Source organism: Calonectris borealis, chromosome 12 (genome assembly GCF_964195595.1).
Source record: "Calonectris borealis chromosome 12, bCalBor7.hap1.2, whole genome shotgun sequence".
NCBI lineage: Eukaryota > Metazoa > Chordata > Aves > Procellariiformes > Procellariidae > Calonectris > Calonectris borealis.
Window position 1 is genome coordinate 8,825,763 of NC_134323.1, and position 21,230 is coordinate 8,846,992.

Consider the following 21,230-nt stretch of genomic DNA (forward strand, 5'->3'; position numbering starts at 1 on the left):
TGACCACACTATTTCTGATACAGGCCAGGATGCCATTGGCCTTCTTGGCCACCTGGGCACTCTGCTGGCTCATGTTCAGCCGGCTGTAAACCAGCACCCGCAGGTCCTTTTCCTCTGGGCAGCTTTCCAGCCACTCTTGCCCAAGCCTGTAGCGTTGCAGTTCTTTGTATCTTTTTCTTTTCCATTCTTTTCAGTATCCCTCAATGTTTTGTCCTTTTTTATGTACTTTGCTTTCATAGAACACTGGTTTTAATTTATATCTTCATATTAAAACTTGTTTGAATACCTTTGCATATATATTAATATCTGTTGTATGTGCTGCGTTACATGTATGTCATTTCTGAATGTTCAACAGTAAAGATCAGCAAGCAAATAAATTCCATAAAATTCCATGAAAAAGTATCTTCTGCACAATCATTTTAAAAATTTTTATTACAGTGTATCTGAGTTTTTGTAGCAGACTGCCAGATGTATTTTGAGAAGTTTCCAGTCTCTTTTTTATCTTGCTGTTTTGGAGGCCTGTCACTTCATTATTTCATGTGTTCATGTGTTTTTTATATAGATCTTCATTTAATCTTTTGCTCGATTTTTTATGTCTAGCTGCTCCACGACAAAGAATTGAGTTGACCTTTGATGAACCTTATTACATAGAACCCTCATTTGAATGTCGGTTTGATCATCTGGAGGTTCGAGATGGACCTTTTGGTTTCTCCCCTCTCATTAATCGTTACTGTGGTCTGAAAAGTCCTGCACTAATTAGATCAACAGGGAGATTTATGTGGATCAAGTTTACTTCTGATGAGGAGCTGGAAGGAAAGGGATTTCAAGCAAAGTACTCATTTATACCAGGTAAAGGTGCCTAAAATTCTGAAAGAGTTAATGACTACTTGCTCCCATGGAACTCTGTGGATGTGTTTATGCTGGCAGTCTAGAGCTGTATTTCATAAGTGCTTATGAAGGCAAAGTGACAATGTGATAGGTACAGTCTCAGTCCTGCTAATCCTACAGCATACTTGACTAAAACCACTTTGGAAAATTGACTGAAGGGAATTATAGGTCTATAATTTGCTAGTGAAGAAGTCAGTTGATCTTGTTCATGCTGAAGGCTTTAGCAACTTCCCTCTTTGTTACTCTAACCTGTACCAGTTTCACCAGTGGTAGTAACGGAAAGAGCATTTATGTAGACAAATAGCTGGCATTTTCAACAGCCCGTCTTCTAGGAATATAAGACACTATGACAAAAAAAAATGAAGGAAATCTACAATAGCACTTCCAGGCAGGTGCAAAACATTTTAAATCTCCATTCTGAAAAGCCAGAGGAGCTATCTATACAGTCCAAGCATCAGCTCTCAGTTAGATTCCCTCGAACCACAGGCTCAGACAATAGAATTGTTCTTTGCTCAAAGTATGGTGTAGTTTACAGCGTATGAAGGAGAGGATAATATGCTGACAGTGCCTTTAGACAAACAAAAAGTACATCTGCTCTGTGGGGCCACTTAAAACTGGCAGGGCATTCTTTTTACAAGAAAATTTGACCTTATGTCCTTGTACAATGCTTGACTGCTGTACTTCATAGATACTATATGTGTAGTTATCAGCATTTTATTGTCCTTTGGGACAAAAGACAGTATACAAATGTCAGCTCTACTACTACTATAAATGTATATACAGGCATAACTGTTTCATGTCATCTTTTCCCAACTGGTCTTTACCCCTACAGCACATGAAAACACTAAACATGATTATATATTACTGCTTATAGAACTGTATACCTTGCCAGGGATTTAGACTTGGAAATTCTTCAGACTAACATGGTGACCAGTCCACTGGGAATAACGTGCTAAAATGTTTTCATAGGGACAGTACTTTTGCATTTTGCTAAGTTCATTTCCAAAGCCATTTCGTTAACATTACTTTCAAAACTAGCTTAGCCTAGTTCCAGGCTGGAACTTCAAATACACATTTAAACTGTATATTATTTTCACAATAGATTTCAGCAACTGAAGGACTGATATTTTTCTTTCCTTTTCTTTCCTCTATATTTACATAGAGTGTGGTAAAATATTTGGGGATTGTGAAAGTGGAAGGGGACATGAACGTAAGTTTAAATGTGTATTTAAGGTGAAATTCTGCCTTCATAAACGATGTGTAGAACTGTGCTACCTGGCCTAATAGAAGAGGCATGGGTACCCAAGAGAAAAGTATCTTTGGTATCAAACTGTCCTTCTTTATATTCTTTATTAATAGCAATTAGCAATTTCAAGGTGTTGATATATTATACTAAACTTCAAATTGTTCAGAACTAGACAGACAGCAATCTGATAAAAATGATGCACACAGAAAACATCCCCTGTACTGTTGTGGAGCTCCAGTGATTTCAGTGAAAACTGGCATCATTAAATTCAGAATGTAATGTAGGAACAAAATAGGCAATAGTAATTTTTGGTGTTATGCTGGAAATCTGAGCTGTCAGTATAGAATTACCTTATTCAGATAAGGTCAATCTTTGTGGAATAATGTTATCATCTAAAAAAAAATTGTCTCTGTACCTTCCAATCAATTCAGTAAACGTTCTGGCAATTTTTATTGTGACATAATAAAAAATGGACATAATCTCCAGATTATACTAAACTTTGAAGTGATTCTCAAGCATTGATAGCCCCTGTGATTCATGACTTCTTTCTATTACAGATCCTGACTTCACTTACCTAGGAGGTATTTTAAATCCCATCCCAGGTCTAGTATTACAGTAACAATTTCTTTATACATGAAATTTTAAATTAATATCATATTGCATTTGACAGCAAGGTATATGTTCTCTCTAGACTGCCAATTTGAGCTCTCGGGAGCCGATGGAATAGTACGTTCCAGTCAAGTAGAACAAGAAGGAAAAACAAAACCAGGACAAGCAGTTGACTGCATATGGACAATTAAAGCTACTCCAAATGCTAAGGTGGGTTTCATTCATATCATTCAGCGTATAATGGGTTTCCAAGTCATTAATAACAGGTAATAGTAACTAGCTGTGATTTTACATAATGTTTCACTTTCACTGAAATGAATTATGTATCAGTGGCTTAGGAAATCTAGGTAGAGGATTGTTTCTGAAATTAAACTTACACAGCAAGTCCACAAAGTTGTCTTCCTATTATTTGAAACTTAAAATACAAAATAACTGTGAAAACTGTTTAAGCAACAATTTTCAAGGGCAGTTGACTTGGACTCTGGTTTGATTGGAAGACTGCAGGCAAAAATGCTGGCTAACAGCTGTGATAAATTCCAATAAATCTTGCTGCCATGGTTTAAAATTTTACCTCCAGTGGTTCTATTGGAGAATTTGGTTCTGTTCAAAGTCAACAGAACACAGTTCTAATTCACAATCCAGCACCTTAAAACCCACTTTCATCAATCTGAGCTAAAATGAAAGGCTTTACTTAGAAACAGCTGAGGAATTTTATCTTTTTCTCTTCCAATTTAGCTATAGGATCACACCCTCTTAAAGTGCCACAATAAAATTTGCTAGAGCTTTTCTGCCCAACCTCTAAAGAGGCATATTAGCTGCTCGAGCCAAAAATCAGCATTAGTTACCTAGGTACCTGATATTTATGATTGTGCCTGCAGTACTAGAGGCTGCTTACAACAACATCACTATCTTATGCTCATTAAAAACAATTTGAGCTTTATTGTTGGGCAGAGAGAAGGATAAAATCCTATTCATAATTCCAAAATACGATAGCTATAGCCTGTTTAAAAAAAACACAACAGCTATATGTTTCAGAATCATATACTTGTTAATTACTTGAGTTGCACTGAAGAATACATTTTTTCCCTCCATATAGCATACACATCTGTAATTTTGCTTCCGTCTGTGTATTAAAGCACATACCACTGCTTACAGAAAAATTAAAAAATATTTTTAAGCAGTAGCTGCTAAGATGACAAATCTACTCCTATGCCTTCCTACAGACTCCTAATAGTTAACTAACCAGCCCTATTCACCAACTTCCAAATTAGTTCTAAAACAGCAACCTAAAAGATGGTAATAAGAGGACAAGACAAGAAAGAAACTAAAACTCCATTAACATATTTGAGCCTTTGAGGAAGTGACTCAACTCCCAAGAGCCCTATACTAGTCTAAGTAATAGTAGCAGTTCTTCCAGACACAATAATAAAACCATTTTCTCTCTACATTGCCACTTCAGTGCACCAGGTCTTATGCTTAAGTATTTTAATAAATTATTGAATGTTGCCAGAAGGCAGAGTTATAGTTGGGTCAGTCCTGAGATTAGATCATCATCCTAAATTATTGAGTTAAAACATTACAGAAAAATAATTCTCAGTATTCTTACAGTGGTTACTCAAGCTTCAAGTCTGGCAGAATTATGATGATAAAATCCATTAGATCTGATATGGTGAGTCTCTTGAGAAATATAAGCATAGACATTTTTAATTTCCTCAATTTGATTTTGTAATAAAAATAGATTTTAAAAACTGACACAATTGCAGCAATGAAAGGATTTTTAAAATCTGCATAACAGATATTTAATAAATTACCTCCAGATTTCAGAAAATTACTAGAATAATCAATATAATCTAAGAGTGAGGACCTTTTACATTTACTTGCCTAACACACTAACCAGAAGGAGCTTTTGCAGAGCTGAGCTCTTTCAATGGAATTATTCCTTTGTTTTCATACACGGAATAGCTCTACTAAAAGTGTGCTAATTTATTTTTAGCTTCCCTTGTAATTTTACAGCAGATATATAAAGTCAATCATTAAATAAAAATACCATCTCTCAGTCCAAATACTAGCATTACAGCTCACACCCATGTTTGTGAGATAAGACATCAATGGAAGACAGGTTCTCAATGTAGCTGAGAATTTCTGGCAGTAAATCTAACACAGAGAGCAGCAAAAAAAAAAAAAAGAAAAAAAAAAGAAAAAAAATCCTGAAAATCACAAAACAGTGAGATGCAGCATGAGATAATATGGCACAGGCTGCACCTTTTCACAGAACATGCAAGGGGAGACAGTGCTGGCAACCTGCCCCTGGAAAACACTGGAAAGGAAGAGCCAGGGAGTACAAGTGTCACCTGTCTTTTACTGTGCTCTTTTACCATGTTTCAATAGAGCCTGTTAAGTGCATGTGGGGGGTATCTTTTTTTTCCCCACATAAAGATGGTTGGTTTTGTTTCAGTGAATTCTTCAAAATTCAGTTTTAAAAGGCTTTGGCACTAGCTGAGGTTAAAAGCGAGATATGGCAAAAGGGCAGAAAAATAGGTAATATAGCAGTAGTAAGTGGTATTCGTCTACCCTGTCTTCCCTGCTTCACAAACTAAGCAAGAGCTTGAGATTCTTGTCCTTAGGCAGATGCATGAAAAACCGCACTGTGTAAAAGGTCTTTGCCATCCATAGTATCAGCTGGAGAGGTAATTGTAAACTGTACTCAAAACACATACAGTCTAGACCCAAGCGTATCTGAGGAACATGCTGAAGACCTCATGGATAGAGGAGGAGGACCTCTTCTTCCATGGAGCCGGAGGCCTCCACATGGATAGATTTCTTCTCTGTCAAAATAATGGCTCTCTGAGGAATTTTTAAAGTTTAAAGATGGACTTTGCAGCATGCTTAGGTGACTTAGTTACATATCTCATCAACTTTCACTAGAATTTTGAGAATTCCAATAGAACCATTCAAGAGATTAAAAAGCCCTATGATCTTTTCATGTAATTCTAACTGAATTACAATCTTGCACAAGTTTCCTGCTCCAGCAAAATAAATTATTTGCTTACTCTTCAAGTGCCACCTTGGTCTTTTAATTTCCTTGCTGCGTATGTTCTACCACATACGCTGCCTTGTCTTGGATTAGATTTCTGCTTTTGGAGGAATTAAGATTGGCTTAAATTTACTAAGTCTTCCTAGATAGCCAGCTTTTCTCCTGCTTCCATTTTTATTCAAATTATTCCTGACTGCATGGTTTACGTCTTCCATAACACTGCTCTGGTTCAGTAATTAGCTTTCATTCTGAAGCAAGAAATTTTAATTTCCTTATTTTACTTCAGAGCTTTTCTGACTAGACTCCTTCCCTTATATTTTAACATTGTTTTTATGAATTAATAAGAAAAGAAAACAGTCAAAATACCATTAAAATTCTTTCAGCACTTTTATGTGTTTCTTGTATGTCTTCTAGAGTAATAGACCGCACATTTAGCAGAGCTGCTTAGGGCTTTCCTCAGCAAGTGTGTTGCTTTTTACTTTTTTTACAAGGGGAGTGGAAATATATCAGAGTAAATTATTAAGTAAAGATTGTTTTGGGGAGGGGAGAGAAGTGAAACAGATACTTCAGACAAACTTCAAGTAATACTCCACATTGACATTTAATGAGAAAATGTAAGTTTAAAAGTGGTGTGAAATGGTAGTTATGCATATGTGTAAGGGGACAAAACATCTTATTCAAGATTTGCTAAAAAGAAAACTGTCTTCTCTGTATTTCTTTTCCTAGAGACATTAATTTCTCTTTTCTAACAGATTTATTTGCGATTTCTCGACTATCAAATGGAGCATTCAAATGAATGCAAAAGAAACTTTGTTGCTGTGTATGATGGAAGTAGTTCTATTGAAAACCTGAAGGCAAAGTTTTGCAGCACCGTAGCAAACGATGTCATGCTGCAGACTGGTACAGGTGTAGTACGAATGTGGGCAGATGAAGGCAGTAGACTAAGCAGATTCAGAATGCTGTTCACTTCATTTGTGGATCGTAAGTAGATCTTAAGTGCCTATTCTCCTGGTATCAGGGTACTTCAGGTATTTTAGGAAAAGCATCAGCTATATATTACACAGCAGGAACACACAAAAAAGGTTGTTTCTGTTTCCTTCACATACTAGTAGGTAAATTAAATACTTGCTTTATTACAGTTATAAGCATGGTTCCTGAAGAAAGGCTTTCCTCCATCCTTAAAAGGTTTATTTTTCATTTGAATTCAGTAATAATACAGCCCTTCTCACAAAGAGTTCTACAAATGAGCACAGACTTACTTAAAAAGACAGGAATGGGACTGAAGCATGCTCTCCCACTAGCCCCCATCTTCTAGTTCCCTGCCAGATACCACAACAGACTCTTCTCAAGCCCACACTGGATGTTCAGAAGGCTAGAAAACACATGTGACCCTGCAGAGTCCGGATCTTCTTCCTATCCACAGCCCTACCTTCAATTTTGGATCTGGAACTATACCCACTCCAACTACACCTAAGCTGCTACCTCCTTCTCAGCCTCATGTGGCTCTAAACGATCCCACACATGCTCCCTTAGCAAACCCCTGTTGTGTTGCATGACCGTGGATAAGCAGTTAAATTCAAATTTATTTAAGAAGGCTCTATTAAAAGCAGAGCTGTAAATGCAGTCTGGATTTCTGTTTGGATTCCATAGCCTGGGTTAGAGATAGTCTTTATTCTCATTGTAAATTAAGATGTTTCATGAAGGCTTGCTTTTTGTGAGATTTTCTTCTAAGTGCTTTCTCTCTGAACTTAATGGAGTTTTGTTGCCTCACCTATTTGCAAAGGACAACATTGTCCACATTGCAGAATCTGAAAATTAGTGGCATCTTCAGCACAAAAGTAGACTCAGTTTAGAACTGCAGAGCAGATCTGAGATACATAGGGAGAGCTGAATAGAACATATCTGCCACTTCAGGAAACCAGACTTATGCTTGTGCTAGAGGTTTTCAAAACGTTCTGCTTGAAGAATAAATAGTACAGATTTGCTGTCAAAGAAATAACTTTTGACAGAACTAACATGTTTGTGGCCAGTCTTGAAAGGGATCCTGGTCACCACCTTGCAAAAAAGTTCAGGTTACAGTAACAAGTAGTTTTTATACTCTTTTCCATAAAACAGTAAAGTTTAACACAGGAAAGAAAAGTTACTTTCTGTAAAACAATCTTTCTGAAGTCATAGAGACTTATAAGAGAAAGAGCTTACTGCTTACTTCGTGTACATGGTAGTAAGAAACAATGGCATATTTCAAACTAGTCTATTGTTTAACCTACAATAGGCATTTAATAAACTTTAGGTATTGTGAATTCCAGTAAATATCAGTTTTAAGCACAACTTACTTGCAAAATTTATAACTGCTTTTCCAGTAGCTTGCTTTTATTTCAATACAATTATTAATATTAGTGATAGTGCAAGGTATTCCAGCTTTCAATCTGGAAAATGCTGTGAACTTTGCCAGAGAAATTATCCATTTATATTGTAAATATTGGAGTGGGGTTTTTTTTGTTGTTGAGTTTGGATTTGGGGGGTGTTTTTGGTGGTGTGTTTTTGGTTTTGTTTTGAGTGCGAGAGGTTGAAACAGTAACTACTCCTAAAGCTAGATAACTTTCCAAACTTATGATTTTAAAGCCACTCAAAAGTCATTGGCAGAAGAAAGTCTGCAAAGGTACGTGGTTATTCTTATTTATCTTCTAACCTGAGATACTGTCTTTCTTGGATAAGGTAATTCAAAATTATGTGTCTGAAAAATGTTTCATGTATTTTTAAATAATCTAGTGATAAGTAATTTTTCTAACTGAAAAAAGAGAATCTGTGCTTATCTTATTTTCAGATAATTAAGCTATTTTTCTCTTCTACCTTACTAACGATTTGTAATTATATGAAGCCAACTATGAAAACAATCAATATTTCTGAAAAGATTTACATAAATGAACTAATGGTGCATGACAGTCACCTAACACACACTTAGTGCTGCTTGCAGATTTGACTAAGTAATTCAGCTAATAGCAATGTTAAAAATCAATATATTTGATTTCTGGCTTCATTCAATACATGAATAATGCTAGATATAAAGAACACTGAACATTGCACCAGTCTTAGGCAGCTGTTATAAGAAGAGTCCAGCTATGTCCTTGAAGTCCTGGACCAGAACCAATCAATCATTGTGACTTTTAGACTTTTTACTCCCCAAATAACAAACAAAAGGAAAATGAAGTCCATTTGTCCCATCTTTATAAACTTGTGAACAAAAGCCATCCCCCAAAAATGTTAAAGAGACTACACAGGAATGTAAAATAGAGACTGTGCTGGCGGATGGAGAAGCAGCAGCAGAATGCATCATCCAAAAATACAGAAACATGAAAAAAATTCCCCTGTTCAGGGAAATAAGAAAGGGAATGTGTCTTACATCATAATTCTTCCTCTGTGTCTTCAAAAGAACTACAACTCCATACAGATCCATATTGAAACACTAGCAGATACACATGGATCCATGACAACCTCTCTGAACACAAATTTCGTAGATCCTCCTTTATCTCACAGTCAGAAATATTTAGTAGATATTGTAGCCTATTACATACATAGCCTTTTTAAGCTATTCTCTTTAAACGATGATCCTATTTATCCTTTATAAAGTAAAGCTTGTGCAAACTGTCTTTCAAAATTCAGAAGGAAAAACTATCTAAGTCTTTTCTCCCCATGTGTGCTAATAAGGCCAAAAGCCTTTTATTTTGTAGTCTACATAGTGAACATTTCCATTTTAACTATTAGCCTTTCTCCCATTATATATGTATAATGGTTAAAAATGTTGAGTACATCTTCCTGTTTCTATGAATTGCTTTAGGTTGTCTGGGATACCTGTTTTTATATCTTGATTGATACTCTTGCATAAGTTTTAGCCTGTCATCATTTAGTCCTTCAGGGAGAAGGTGTGAATCCCTTTGGAATTTAATTGCAGCATAATTTTGGATGATGCTTACATCATCATGTGTCATGATTTCATATGATGCTTACAGAATAATGTTTACATTGTGCCTTAAAACCATTAATGATGTGAATTGCCTTACTCTTGATACATTGTAGGTGATAGTTTGGCACACTGACAGCACAACCACCAGGTTCCTTTATATTTTCTTTCCTAAACAGTAGCAGTTGGCGAAACAGTTAAAGGCATAGTTAAGCCTGAATGTAGGAAAATTCTTCCATTTACCAGGTAATTGCATGGTTGAACTTAAAAAAAATCCCACTTAATCATGTCCCACTGAAAAATGGTTTGGCCCTTGAAATAAAGTGGGCATAAAGCATTCTTAAAAAAAGGCTTTGATTTAGAAACCTAACTAGGAAGTCTCTCTAGTCAGAGAGGATCAAGGAGAGCAGGTTTCCCAAGACCATATGCAGTGAGTTGCTGAACATCTCCAAGGATGGAGACTCCACAACCACTCAGGGCAACCCATACCAGTCATGTCAGACGCTGCAAGTCTTTATCTTCATGCCATTACCCTGGATCCCCCCATATCTCTCTTGTACTGGTGACCCCAACACTGAGCATAGCACTCCAGATGTGGTCTCACCAGTGCTAAGCAGAGGGGAAGAATCACCTCCCTTGACCTAGTGGTAATGCAGGTCAGGATGCTGTTGGCTTTTTTGCTACAAGGGTGCATTGCTGCCTCATGTTCCACTTTTTCTCCATGAGGACTTCCAAGTGTTTGTCTACAGAGCTGCTTTCCAGCTGGCTGGCCCTCAGCCTGTACACGTGTGGAGTTATTCCTCCCCAGCTGCAGGACTTTGTTTCCCTTTGTTGAACTTTATGAGGTTCCTGTCGACCCATTTCTCCAGCCTGTCTCAAATGGCAGCACAACTGTCTGGTCTATTGGGCACTCCTCCCAGTTCTGTATCATCTACAAACTTGCTGAGGGTGCAGTCTGTCCTAACATCCAGGTCATTAATGAAAAGGTTAAACAGTGTTGGCCTCTGTTGATCCCTGGGGTAGACCAATAGTGATGGCCTCCAGCTGGACTTGGTGCCTCTAATCACAACCGTTTAAGCCTGGCAGTTCAGTCAGTTTTCAGTCCTCTCCACTGTCCTCCTATGTAATCTGTACTTCATCAATTTCTGTACAAGAATATTATGGAATGCAATTTTGAAAGCCTTATGGAAGTCAGGATATACAACATCCACCGCTCTCTCTTCATCTAAGCTAGTAAAAATTTCATGGAAGAAGGCAATCAGGTTGGTCAAGCATGATTTCCTTGTCATAAATCCATGATGACTACTCCCAATGACCTTCTTATCCCTGATACGTTTGGAAATGGCTTCCAGGATTATTTGCTCTATCACCTTCCCAGGCATCAAGGGAAGCTCGCCTGTGTCCCACTCAGTAGTAGGCCCATATTTTCCTTGGCTGCCTTTTTGTTGCTGATACACTTGAAGAAGCCCTTCTTGTTGCCTTTTGTGTCCCTCACCATATTCAACTCCAGATAGGCTTTGGTTTTCCCAGCCCCATCCCTGCATACTCACTGTGTCTGTATTCCTCCCAGGGCACCTGACCCTGCTTGCACCTAGCATGACATCTCATTCATAACTGATACAATGAGTGTGATCTATACCTTCCTAAGCATTGATCATATTTTAAAGCAGTGTTCTTCAGACTAAATTTACTTTCCAAACAATTAAATTCTCAACTCAGTTGAGCAAGGAAGATACATGTGATAGTTACTATGACATTTTTAAACACTGAAATTACATAGATAAACTCCTCCAAAATACACTCTAAATACATTCTGTATTACATTAAGTACTACAGCACTTGCACAATTAAAGCACAAGCTTCCTATATGGAACTTCTTGCCAGGTTGCCAGGGGTTAAGCAATAACAGGAAGCTAATACAAAAGCTTAAAACCAACAAGCATAGGTTACCAAAATTCAGTGGAGTAAGAAATGGGAAGACAATGCATATTAGATTTAGGGAATGCAAATTCAGAATGAGAGGTTTGAATTTTCTTTTCTCTTAGGCATAACTCCTCTTTTTGTCACTGAGACTCTGAAGCCTAACAGAAGAACTAAGTGAGAAACACGCTGTATTCAGGACTAGTCACCTTCCTCTGCTGTACCCTTTGGGTTTCACATTATGTTTCAGAGAATCCAGACTGCTCAAGAATAAATTCTTTCTATGAAACCAAATAGTAGAATGTCTATCACACATCTTTGCTGTTTAATATATAACTGACTCCACTAATAATAGACATTTCTATCATAAAAATACCACATTACTGAGAGAAAGAAAGGGAAAATCTTGCCAGTGCCCTGAAATCATAAAGAATTCCCTATGTATATTATACAACATCCTGGAAAGAATTATTACTATTTTTTTAATACATTTTTCTAATGTCAAGGAGCTATAACAAACATTCACAGAAACATAAAATCTTTAGGGTAACTTTCTAGTTAATTTATTTCTTCAAATTTCTAACTATATATAGACAGATAGATAAAAAGCTAAACTGTACTCTCTCTTAATCCCTGCATTAGCTCTAATAGGAGGATCTAAGAGCTTTGATTCAAAAGCAGGAATGACTTAAATGCCTCCAGTTACTGAAATATCTTGCAGTTACTGAAACAGTCCTCCACAAGCTGAAATCTGATTTGCCTTAAGATATTAATGGGCTCTAAAATGCAGATGTTCAGGACCTGCTTCACAACCAGCTATACCATCTACATAGCAGATGCACAGCAGATTGAATAAATATATAATTGATGGTGAGCATACGATTTTTAAGTATTAAGGTTTTAAAGACAAGTATTAAAGCCTTCTTGCATTATCTGTGTTGTGTGACTGTCTATCTGCTACCCATTTTGAGCAAGAATTTTTTTTTTTAATAGCATTAATAACACACTGGAAAGTAACCAGATGAAGAGAGAGTAAATCATCCAATAATTAGCAATGTGCAGGAAAAGTGATTGTGTTTGAAACAGAGATAAAGAATGAGTACGCATGTTAAAAAAAAACCAGGAATTTGCAATGCATCAATTACTGAAAATTCCTAATGTTTTCTTTCTCTCCTCTCCTGCAGCTCCCTGCTCAGGCAACACTTACTTCTGCCATAGCAACATGTGCATCAATAATTCTTTAGTCTGCAATGGCATTCAAAACTGTGCGTACCCTTGGGATGAAAATCACTGCAGAGGTGAATATAGTGCAAAGTATAGCCTTTACGAGCTAGGCTGGTCAGTTTGCCTTTCAAGGAAGTTATGAAATATCTTTTCCCTGGAAATATGCTGAAGACAGCTATTCTACTAATCTCAGGAAGGTGTTCCAAATTTTTTATTTAAACTCAGGAGACACGTAAGCATCCTGAATATTGATCTTACTGCTTTATAATTAAATTTCTTCCTCTTCAGCATATACTTTCTATTTTAAAAGGATGTCAGCTTAATAGGAAATAGAATTTAGTATTTGCCAGGTTGCATCCTATCCATTTCTAAACTTTAAATGAAGCAAGGATCATAGGGGCAGGCAATACCTTTTATTAGAGAAAAAATACAGAGCTGGAAAAAGACAGACAAGCCTTCAAGCACAAAAAGCCTTTCTCAGGGCTGAAGTAGAAGCAACAATCTTCAAAGACAAATACAATTTTAAAACATTTGTTTTAAGTTGTTAATCACAGACTATCTCAGAGTAAATGCAGCTGCTGCATAGGGTGTGAGAAAGAGTGGGAGGAAGGAGGAATTGTTAGGAAGCAAGAAGTCATTGCTTATGGAAAACAGACACATGTAAATCACTCCTGCTAGAACATGGGGTAGGGGAGTATTGTTTAAAGCATCACAACTACAGTAAAGACGTCTTTCAATATCAGGTTTTGTAGGAAAAATTCTCATGATTTGAGGAAATTGTTATTCTGCTAAAGCACAACTATGTTCACCTGTGCTTCAACAATAAATGAATTTTCTGAATTGGAACAAAACTAGCTTAAGGTCAACATTTTTTTCTTGCTAAAAGAAAACAATGAAACAACAAACTTGAGCTTGGAGTTTTTTTGACAAATAAAATGGCATAAATAGGCCTGAACACAGAACTCCTGAAAGATTTAAATATGCACTCCATTTCAAAGAGAAATTGACCCTGCAGGAAGGGTCAAAACCTTCCCTACAGAAAATCTTGAAATAAAATGGCTTTTCAACACACAAATCCAGCTTAAATTTCTTAGTAAATAAATATTTTAAAAACTATTTTGAAATTGCATTTTGGGCAAAGAAGAAAATTCACACCACTAATAAGTACTCTAATGCAAGGTATATTATGGAAGCTTTCCAGTTAACAAAACTGATCCATAACTCCCAAATTTTCAATGTAGAAGTAAGCTTCCTCTAAACAATCCTTAGCTTTGATAATATTCAATGTTCCCTCTTAAGTGCAATTTCTAGATCTTTCCCATCTCTACCAACTGCTTTCTAGAATCTCGCCTAGAATCCACACTTCACTCACGTACTGCAGTATTTAAAAAATGAATTCCATAAAAACCAATGTGAAGAAAGTGTCTTTCCCAATATTTGCTGTAAATTGCTGTATCTGGTGCTGAATAACCTACCATGTTTTATGTTGAATACAATCTAAATTCTGCTTTAATACTTGCACAGCAGATAATTAGGAGACAGCTGAAGACTGCATCCATATTGCTAGCTAAGTTAGACTGAAGGGAGACTGCAAATAAGCAATATCTAGCCTTAAAAAGAAAGCTTCTCACAATTGTGCTCAATTCCTGCAGGCACCCAGAGTTCTCATTTCATCCACATCGATAGCTGCCTAAATCTGAGCATATTGTGACCTGCCTTATGCCTAAGCCCAGTGACACAAAAACTAATAGAAAAGTTAGTCGCGTGCAATTTCTTTTAAGAGAGGACATAACCTTTTGCATAACAACTTTTTGATTAGAATATCTTCCAAGAATTAAGAAACCTAGATGCAGATGAGAGAGCTGCTATAGCACTGAAATTCATACCTCCCACAAAGCATGGTAAGACTAAGATCTAAGCTATGCAGGACAAGGGGAGATATCCTCCTTCACATTAAAGGTATAAGTGTAACTTGGAGTAAACAGTCTAAGAAGTAAAATTGTATTTCAGACATAACTTCCTATTAGCCAATTCCTTGGGACTCTCTGTTTAGTATATGGATTGCTTCAAATAGTGTATGATAGTATATAACTCTCTCTGTGCACTGTGGGTGGAGTGCATAACACACATATCCAGATACCAGGAGCCAGATATCTGAAAATAACATGCAACATTTAGGCTACTACATTTTCTTCTACATAGTCTTAAATGCTTTTCTCCCCCACTAGAGATGTTGCAGCGTCTCAGTATGGAATTCTTTTAGTCCCCTAGGACAAGTACATTTACAGAACAGAAATCCAACTGGAAAATTTTAATCTTCAAATAAGAATTTTATGTATGGAAAACCATCTTGTTCTGATGCTGCCATCTTGTGTGTTTTCATATGAAGTACTAGCCAAAAGTGCCATATGATTTGGGTTGGTTGGTTCCCCCTCGCCCCCCTCCCCTTTCTTTTTTCCAACTGTCTTGATTACTGGACTGTTAAAACGAATATATCTATGCTAAAGCTCCCTGTGTTGAAATAGGTATAACAGACTTTACACAATAGACACAGTCATTAAGTTTCCACAAGATGTAAAAACAAATAGTACAGTCAATCTTACATCATCACTATGATAATATTTCACTTTTAAAGAAGAACTAGATAATTTTAAATCTAGGTTTCCTTCTATTGACATCAATGGGAATGTTACCAGCAGGAGCAAACCACAGTAAGAGAAGCATCACCTGTAGCTCTATAAACTTCTATTTAACTTGTGGATTTTGGAATATGAACTGATCAGTATAGGTACAGAACTGAAGCCACATCCCAGCAGAGTCAGCATCCTCTGGCCACAGTGTTCCACCTGCCACTGAATTATCATATGGTAGTCACTAATGCAGACAGGGAATTTGACTTGCTGAAAAAATGCACAGATCCAGTATGATAAATCCTATTGACATACAGGTCTAGTCTCCAATGCCATTAAGTCATTTCATTAATACAGCACTTACATGGCAATCACAATATAGCTTGCTTTGTTTTAATACATGATCAAAAGTGTAGAAAATAATAAAAGCCTTATTATAATCCTCAATTTTTTTTTCAGAAAAGAAAAAAGCTGGATTGTTTGAACAAATCACCAAAACTCATGGAACAATCATTGGCATCACATCAGGGATAGTTTTAGTTCTTCTCATCATTTCAATTCTCGTACAAGTAAAGCAACCTCGCAAAAAAGTTATGGCTTGCAAAACTGCTTTCAATAAAACTGGTTTCCAGGAAGTATTTGATCCTCCACATTATGAACTATTTTCACTGAGGGACAAGGAAATTTCTGCAGATTTGGCGGATTTATCAGAAGAACTTGAAAACTATCAGAAAATGAGACGCCCTTCAACAGCTTCCAGATGCATTCATGACCACCACTGTGGCTCCCAGGCCTCTAATATAAAACAAAGCAGGACAAACCTCAGCTCCATGGAACTTCCCTTTCGCAATGATTTTGCGCAGCCTCAGCCAATGAAAACATTTAATAGCACATTCAAGAAAAGTAGTTATACTTTCAAACAAGCGCATGACTGCCCTGAGCAAGTCATAGAAGACAGGGTGATGGAGGAGATTCCGTGTGAAATCTATGTTAGAGGAAGAGAAGATACGGCACAAGGTTCATTATCTATCGACTTTTAATTTCCTAGTGAAGGTGGTATCAGTGTATATACAAGATGCTTGTGTATAATGACAGTGTATATATTAAAAGTGTACTATATGCAGCGTGTGAGATGCACACACTTTTAGCTTATTATACTTCATTTTAAAAAAAAAAACAACAAAGTCTTCGTAACTAATTCTTGCTGAAAAATGGTGGATTTCCTCCCATCTTCCCAAGCTACCTATCTAGTGGAGGAGTAAGACAGAGACTTTGCATGGAAATTTTAAGTTAAGGATATTGGAAGAAAAAAACAACTACTAATCATTGAACACTGAAAACAATGACTACTATTCTCTTCCTCATATCATTTTCTCTTCTATAGACATCTGCTTTTCAAGACAATTTAATACCTCAGTTACATAAATAAAAGTAGTTAAGTGCACCACATGTATGTCAACATAGGTGTCTTATTGTATTTGTCAAATTGAAAGTAGAGTTAGTGTTAAGTGCCAGTTAAGACTCAAGAATTATGTTACAGCCATCTGTTTCATCTTGCCTACCGTTTATATTGCCTTTAATTATCAGTTCCTCACTCTATGCTTTGTGCGAAATAAGTGTAAAGGATTACTTCCTTTCAAAAAATATTAAGTTATATTAATTTTAGTACATTTGGAAATATATAGTCTTTGCAGCTTTGGTTAAAACACAAGTGCTCATGTTTTTCTAGATGCAGACTTACAACAGTTTTCTTTCAAGAAGGTTTAGGATTTTAAAATGTTCTGCCATATATTATAGATCCATATGGCTCACTGATTTCACAGCTCTGTAGTTAGAAAACAATTTTGTTCCTGCGTTTTCCAAGTATTTATATAAATAGACTGTACTGTACATTTGTCTCTTAAAAAGCCTTTTACTCCTTATTGCAGCCAATCTTCCCTACTAAAATCAGTGATGATACTTTTAGCTCATGTCCTACTTGCCTGAAGAGAACTGCTCTAAGGTCTGTGTGATTACCAGGTATATGAAGACACTGGAAACAAAGAGAAATCACAAAGCAACTCTTATTAGCCCTTATGGAACCCTTCTTGGCCCCCTTGTTTCCACTTGCAAAATTGCACATTTCATACCTTTTTTAGTGGTGGTTTGGACCTAATTTTAAAATTTTTACAGTATAGAAAAATTTTTAAAATATAATAATTCTCATTGTGGTTTTTAAACTTTTTATATAGTTTGATACTGTACAGACTATTTATTAAATCAAAATCTAGCACCTGTACAGCAGGCTTGTTTCAGTGTCCCTATTAGCAGCTCTGAATAACATGCGGTGGCTGCTGTGTACGTTGCAATTTGTCAAGAATACTTAATATGACTTCCACTTAGCCTATATCTTATTCCCTGGCTTGTTTGGGTTTATTCTGGTATTTTCTTTACAGGAAACCTTTCACTAAAGGTGACCTACAAGCTTGCATTAGGCATATCTTTTATTTACAAACGTATGTAAAACCATAATGTTTGTTGTGCTGACTGTGGTACAAAAAGAAAATCTTAATATATGACCCTAGCAACTGAAAAATCTTTTCTTTAAAATAAAAGATGAACAACAGCTGTAATCACAGATTTTCATTAGAATGACAAAGAAAAAAAATTTTTTTTAGAAATGCTTAGAATGTAAGAAGTTGGGGGGTGGGGGAGGGAGGGAGGAACTGAGTATCTTCAACACTTCCCAAATTCAAAATTAACTCTGTCTGATGTCTAGAAAGAACTTAATCAGAAGCTCATAGATCAGACCTCTAAGGTCTAAGGCTGTATCCTGGTGTCAGTTTTTGTGCTGGTCCCAGAATGTATTACAATTTGAAAGAATGAAAATGGGCATTATTTTCAGATGCACTTCATGTAGAAGATAAGTGTTAAAAAAAATCTAGTTAATTTTGACTTGAAAATTTTTGAATATTTAATTAAAACATTTATTGACAGATTTCATTTACTTCTCATTGATTTCAGTAATAAATATCTCACCATGACCTATATGATACAGAATGTTATTTGTGACAGTCTATTAGTTCCAGATTCTTTGAACAAGTAATATGTAGTTTTACACAAGTCATTTTTGTCCATGTAACTCTTGTAAGTGCTAGGTTTGCATGATTAAGTTTTCTTTTTAAGGTATATTTATTCATGTGATAAAAATAATGTGATTCCTATTCTTTCCTAAGTTATGTTGCCTTTGAACAGTAAATCTGTAATAATAAAACAAATAGCAAGCCTGCAAAGCCCAAGTCTGTGGAGAAAAGGGGAACAGCTCTATTGAAAAAGTTCCCAACTGGCCTGAATAATATTTCAGTCTCAGTTGTCACTTTTTGATTACATGGTCAAAACACAGCTGCTTTTTGGCTACCCCAGAGCATATAGGTGCGCTCCCATAACCAGTCATGTCTTCTGTGTGTAACTCTTTCCAATATCCCCAAACCCAGCTCTATGAGCTTCACTTTCCCCCTTCCTTGCTTTCTAATCTGTTTTTTTTGTCTTTAGCATAAATAAAGACAAGATACTCCTGATTCCCAATACAGAGCAAAAACTCTCCTGGAGGGAGCTTTTCAGTATTTCTGTAATAGCCGACACAATGCTTACTGTGGCAATAGCCGTACACTTGAACAGATCTGAGAGAGAAACCCAAAGGAATAATGATTTCTATAGGCTTCTATAAATAGTAAGGGCAGGAAAATGAAATATCAGCACTTGTTTTATTAGAAGCAAGGTGAAATTAACACTGTACCTAAAAATCTGAAAGGAAAACTTGTGCGTGGTATGTTTAAAAAACAATGTGTCTATACATCTCATTGTAATGTTGGGTTCAGTTACATAGCTGTGCTTTAAGAAATGAGTGGTAACTATTAGAGCCATAATTCCACTTCCAATATAATCAAATTCCTTTCACTACAGAGAAAAACTAACTGGGTAGACTGCTTGGTATTACTCAGAGTGCAGACATTTTCAGCAAACGCATCTAGTATTGGTTTTGCAGTCTCAATCCAGTTGAAGCTGAGGTTGTGGTCTTTAAACTTTTTTTTGGTATTAGCGAAAATCACCACCTTTCATACTCTTACAGTATTTAAGTACTGTTAGCATATTTCCATTGTCTCCATCTTAAATCCATATATTTCTAGGAGCATCCTGATTTTGCACTCGGTTGTACCCATACCTGTGATACCCTCTGTTAACACTGAATGCACATAAGCAAAGATACGATCCCTAGACACATTGACCAGGAAAAGGCCCATGACATTAACTACTTTTTGGTATTTATAATTAATTTTACCTTTTATCATAGTAGCTTAGATGTCAAACTATCTAACATGAAGAAGGATTTGTTTTGGATAAAAATTGTAGAACTAAACCTACAGCCAACACGAAAATAAAAGTGACTGAGAACCATGATTTTTGAGAGTTCTGTAAGGAGACATCTGCATTTATAGATATGATGACAGTGGTATAGGAAACTCAGACTTAACACTGTACTGACTCTGAAATCTTTCAGTGATCACAGAAATACTAATTTGTACTTAAAGTGCATGAGATTCTCTTGTCTGCTATAGACAACATGACCCTCATAGTGCATGCAAATTATAATAGCATATTATAAGAAGGGCTGTCTATTTTTACTAAACCAATACAAAGAAAGGTTACAAAAAGAGCTGTCATTGACTTACAAGAAAAGATGCTTGTCATGTGAACACTTCATAGAATTTTTAAGTCATTGAAATACACTTTGTTTTGGTTTTTATTTGGTACAGAGAATTCTGTGCATTAGCAGCAAATCTGCTCAATGAGGAAAAAAGGCTTGCCTTATTTTCAAATCAATTTAGTCATTAAATAAGAAGATTCTTGTATCAATGATCATAACAGCATTTAAGTTTCCAAACTATTTAAGTATAATCCTTTATCTAAAAGGCTACCAACAGCAAAAGTAATAAAAAAAGATCTTGGCACTTATACCTGAGAAGCCAAGAGTAAACTACTGCTTCAAATGGAACAACTTAATTCATATGGACATACTGAAACATATCTACAGTTTGATCTTCCTCTATGGTCAGTCTCTATATATCTGTTCACAGTAAAACTCAGTCAAATCCATTTACTTTTACATGCCCTTATTTCAAAGTTTATGTGCGAGTCCCATGATTGCTCGGAAGTCTGTAGACTGTTTACCAAAACAAGATTCCTAATCTATGTCAGCCTGAAAGATAAGCTGATTTTACATTATTTGAAATCACAGTGTTACAACTCGATTTTAATTACAATGGGAGAAAGGATTTTAAAATCAAAAACCTTTCTTTGAGTTGATTCATGCTTTGAAAATGAGTATTTATAGCACCTATCTCAATCTAAAAATATAAAAGCTACTATCTTTAAGACTTCTGTTCCTGTGGTTTCCAATAACCATCTCTGTATGGGGTAAATCCCCCCTATAAATACACAAATAAATCACATGTCGACATGCTCTAATATGTGGTTCTGTGTCACCATGGAACTGCAAGTATATTTTCACATTCACATTCCTTTGCCACACTCCATTTTACAGAATCAGCTTAACAAAAATCTGTTTTCCATCTGTTTCATAGATCAACACCAACAACAGTCATTTGTCAATTGTCAGCTTGTTCCCTCTTATCTAGCTATTGAAGATAATCTACCATATACCAGATAAAACAGCTTAGTTTT

The 21,230-nt window shown here is 36.1% G+C and overlaps 1 protein-coding gene across 1 annotated transcript in view; it reads left to right on the top strand.

Annotated features, from left to right (window-relative positions):
* Positions 1-18,477, top strand: part of NETO2 (neuropilin and tolloid like 2) — a 34,342-nt gene extending 15,865 nt beyond the window's left edge. The window contains exons 4-9 of the mRNA XM_075160721.1: positions 601-849; positions 2,692-2,736; positions 2,826-2,953; positions 6,530-6,758; positions 12,840-12,953; positions 15,969-18,477. Of these exons, the coding sequence (XP_075016822.1) occupies positions 601-849; positions 2,692-2,736; positions 2,826-2,953; positions 6,530-6,758; positions 12,840-12,953; positions 15,969-16,549 (1,346 nt within the window). The 3' untranslated portion in view covers positions 16,550-18,477. The remainder of the gene's footprint in view (positions 1-600; positions 850-2,691; positions 2,737-2,825; positions 2,954-6,529; positions 6,759-12,839; positions 12,954-15,968) is intronic.
* Positions 18,478-21,230: the final 2,753 nt, after the last annotated feature.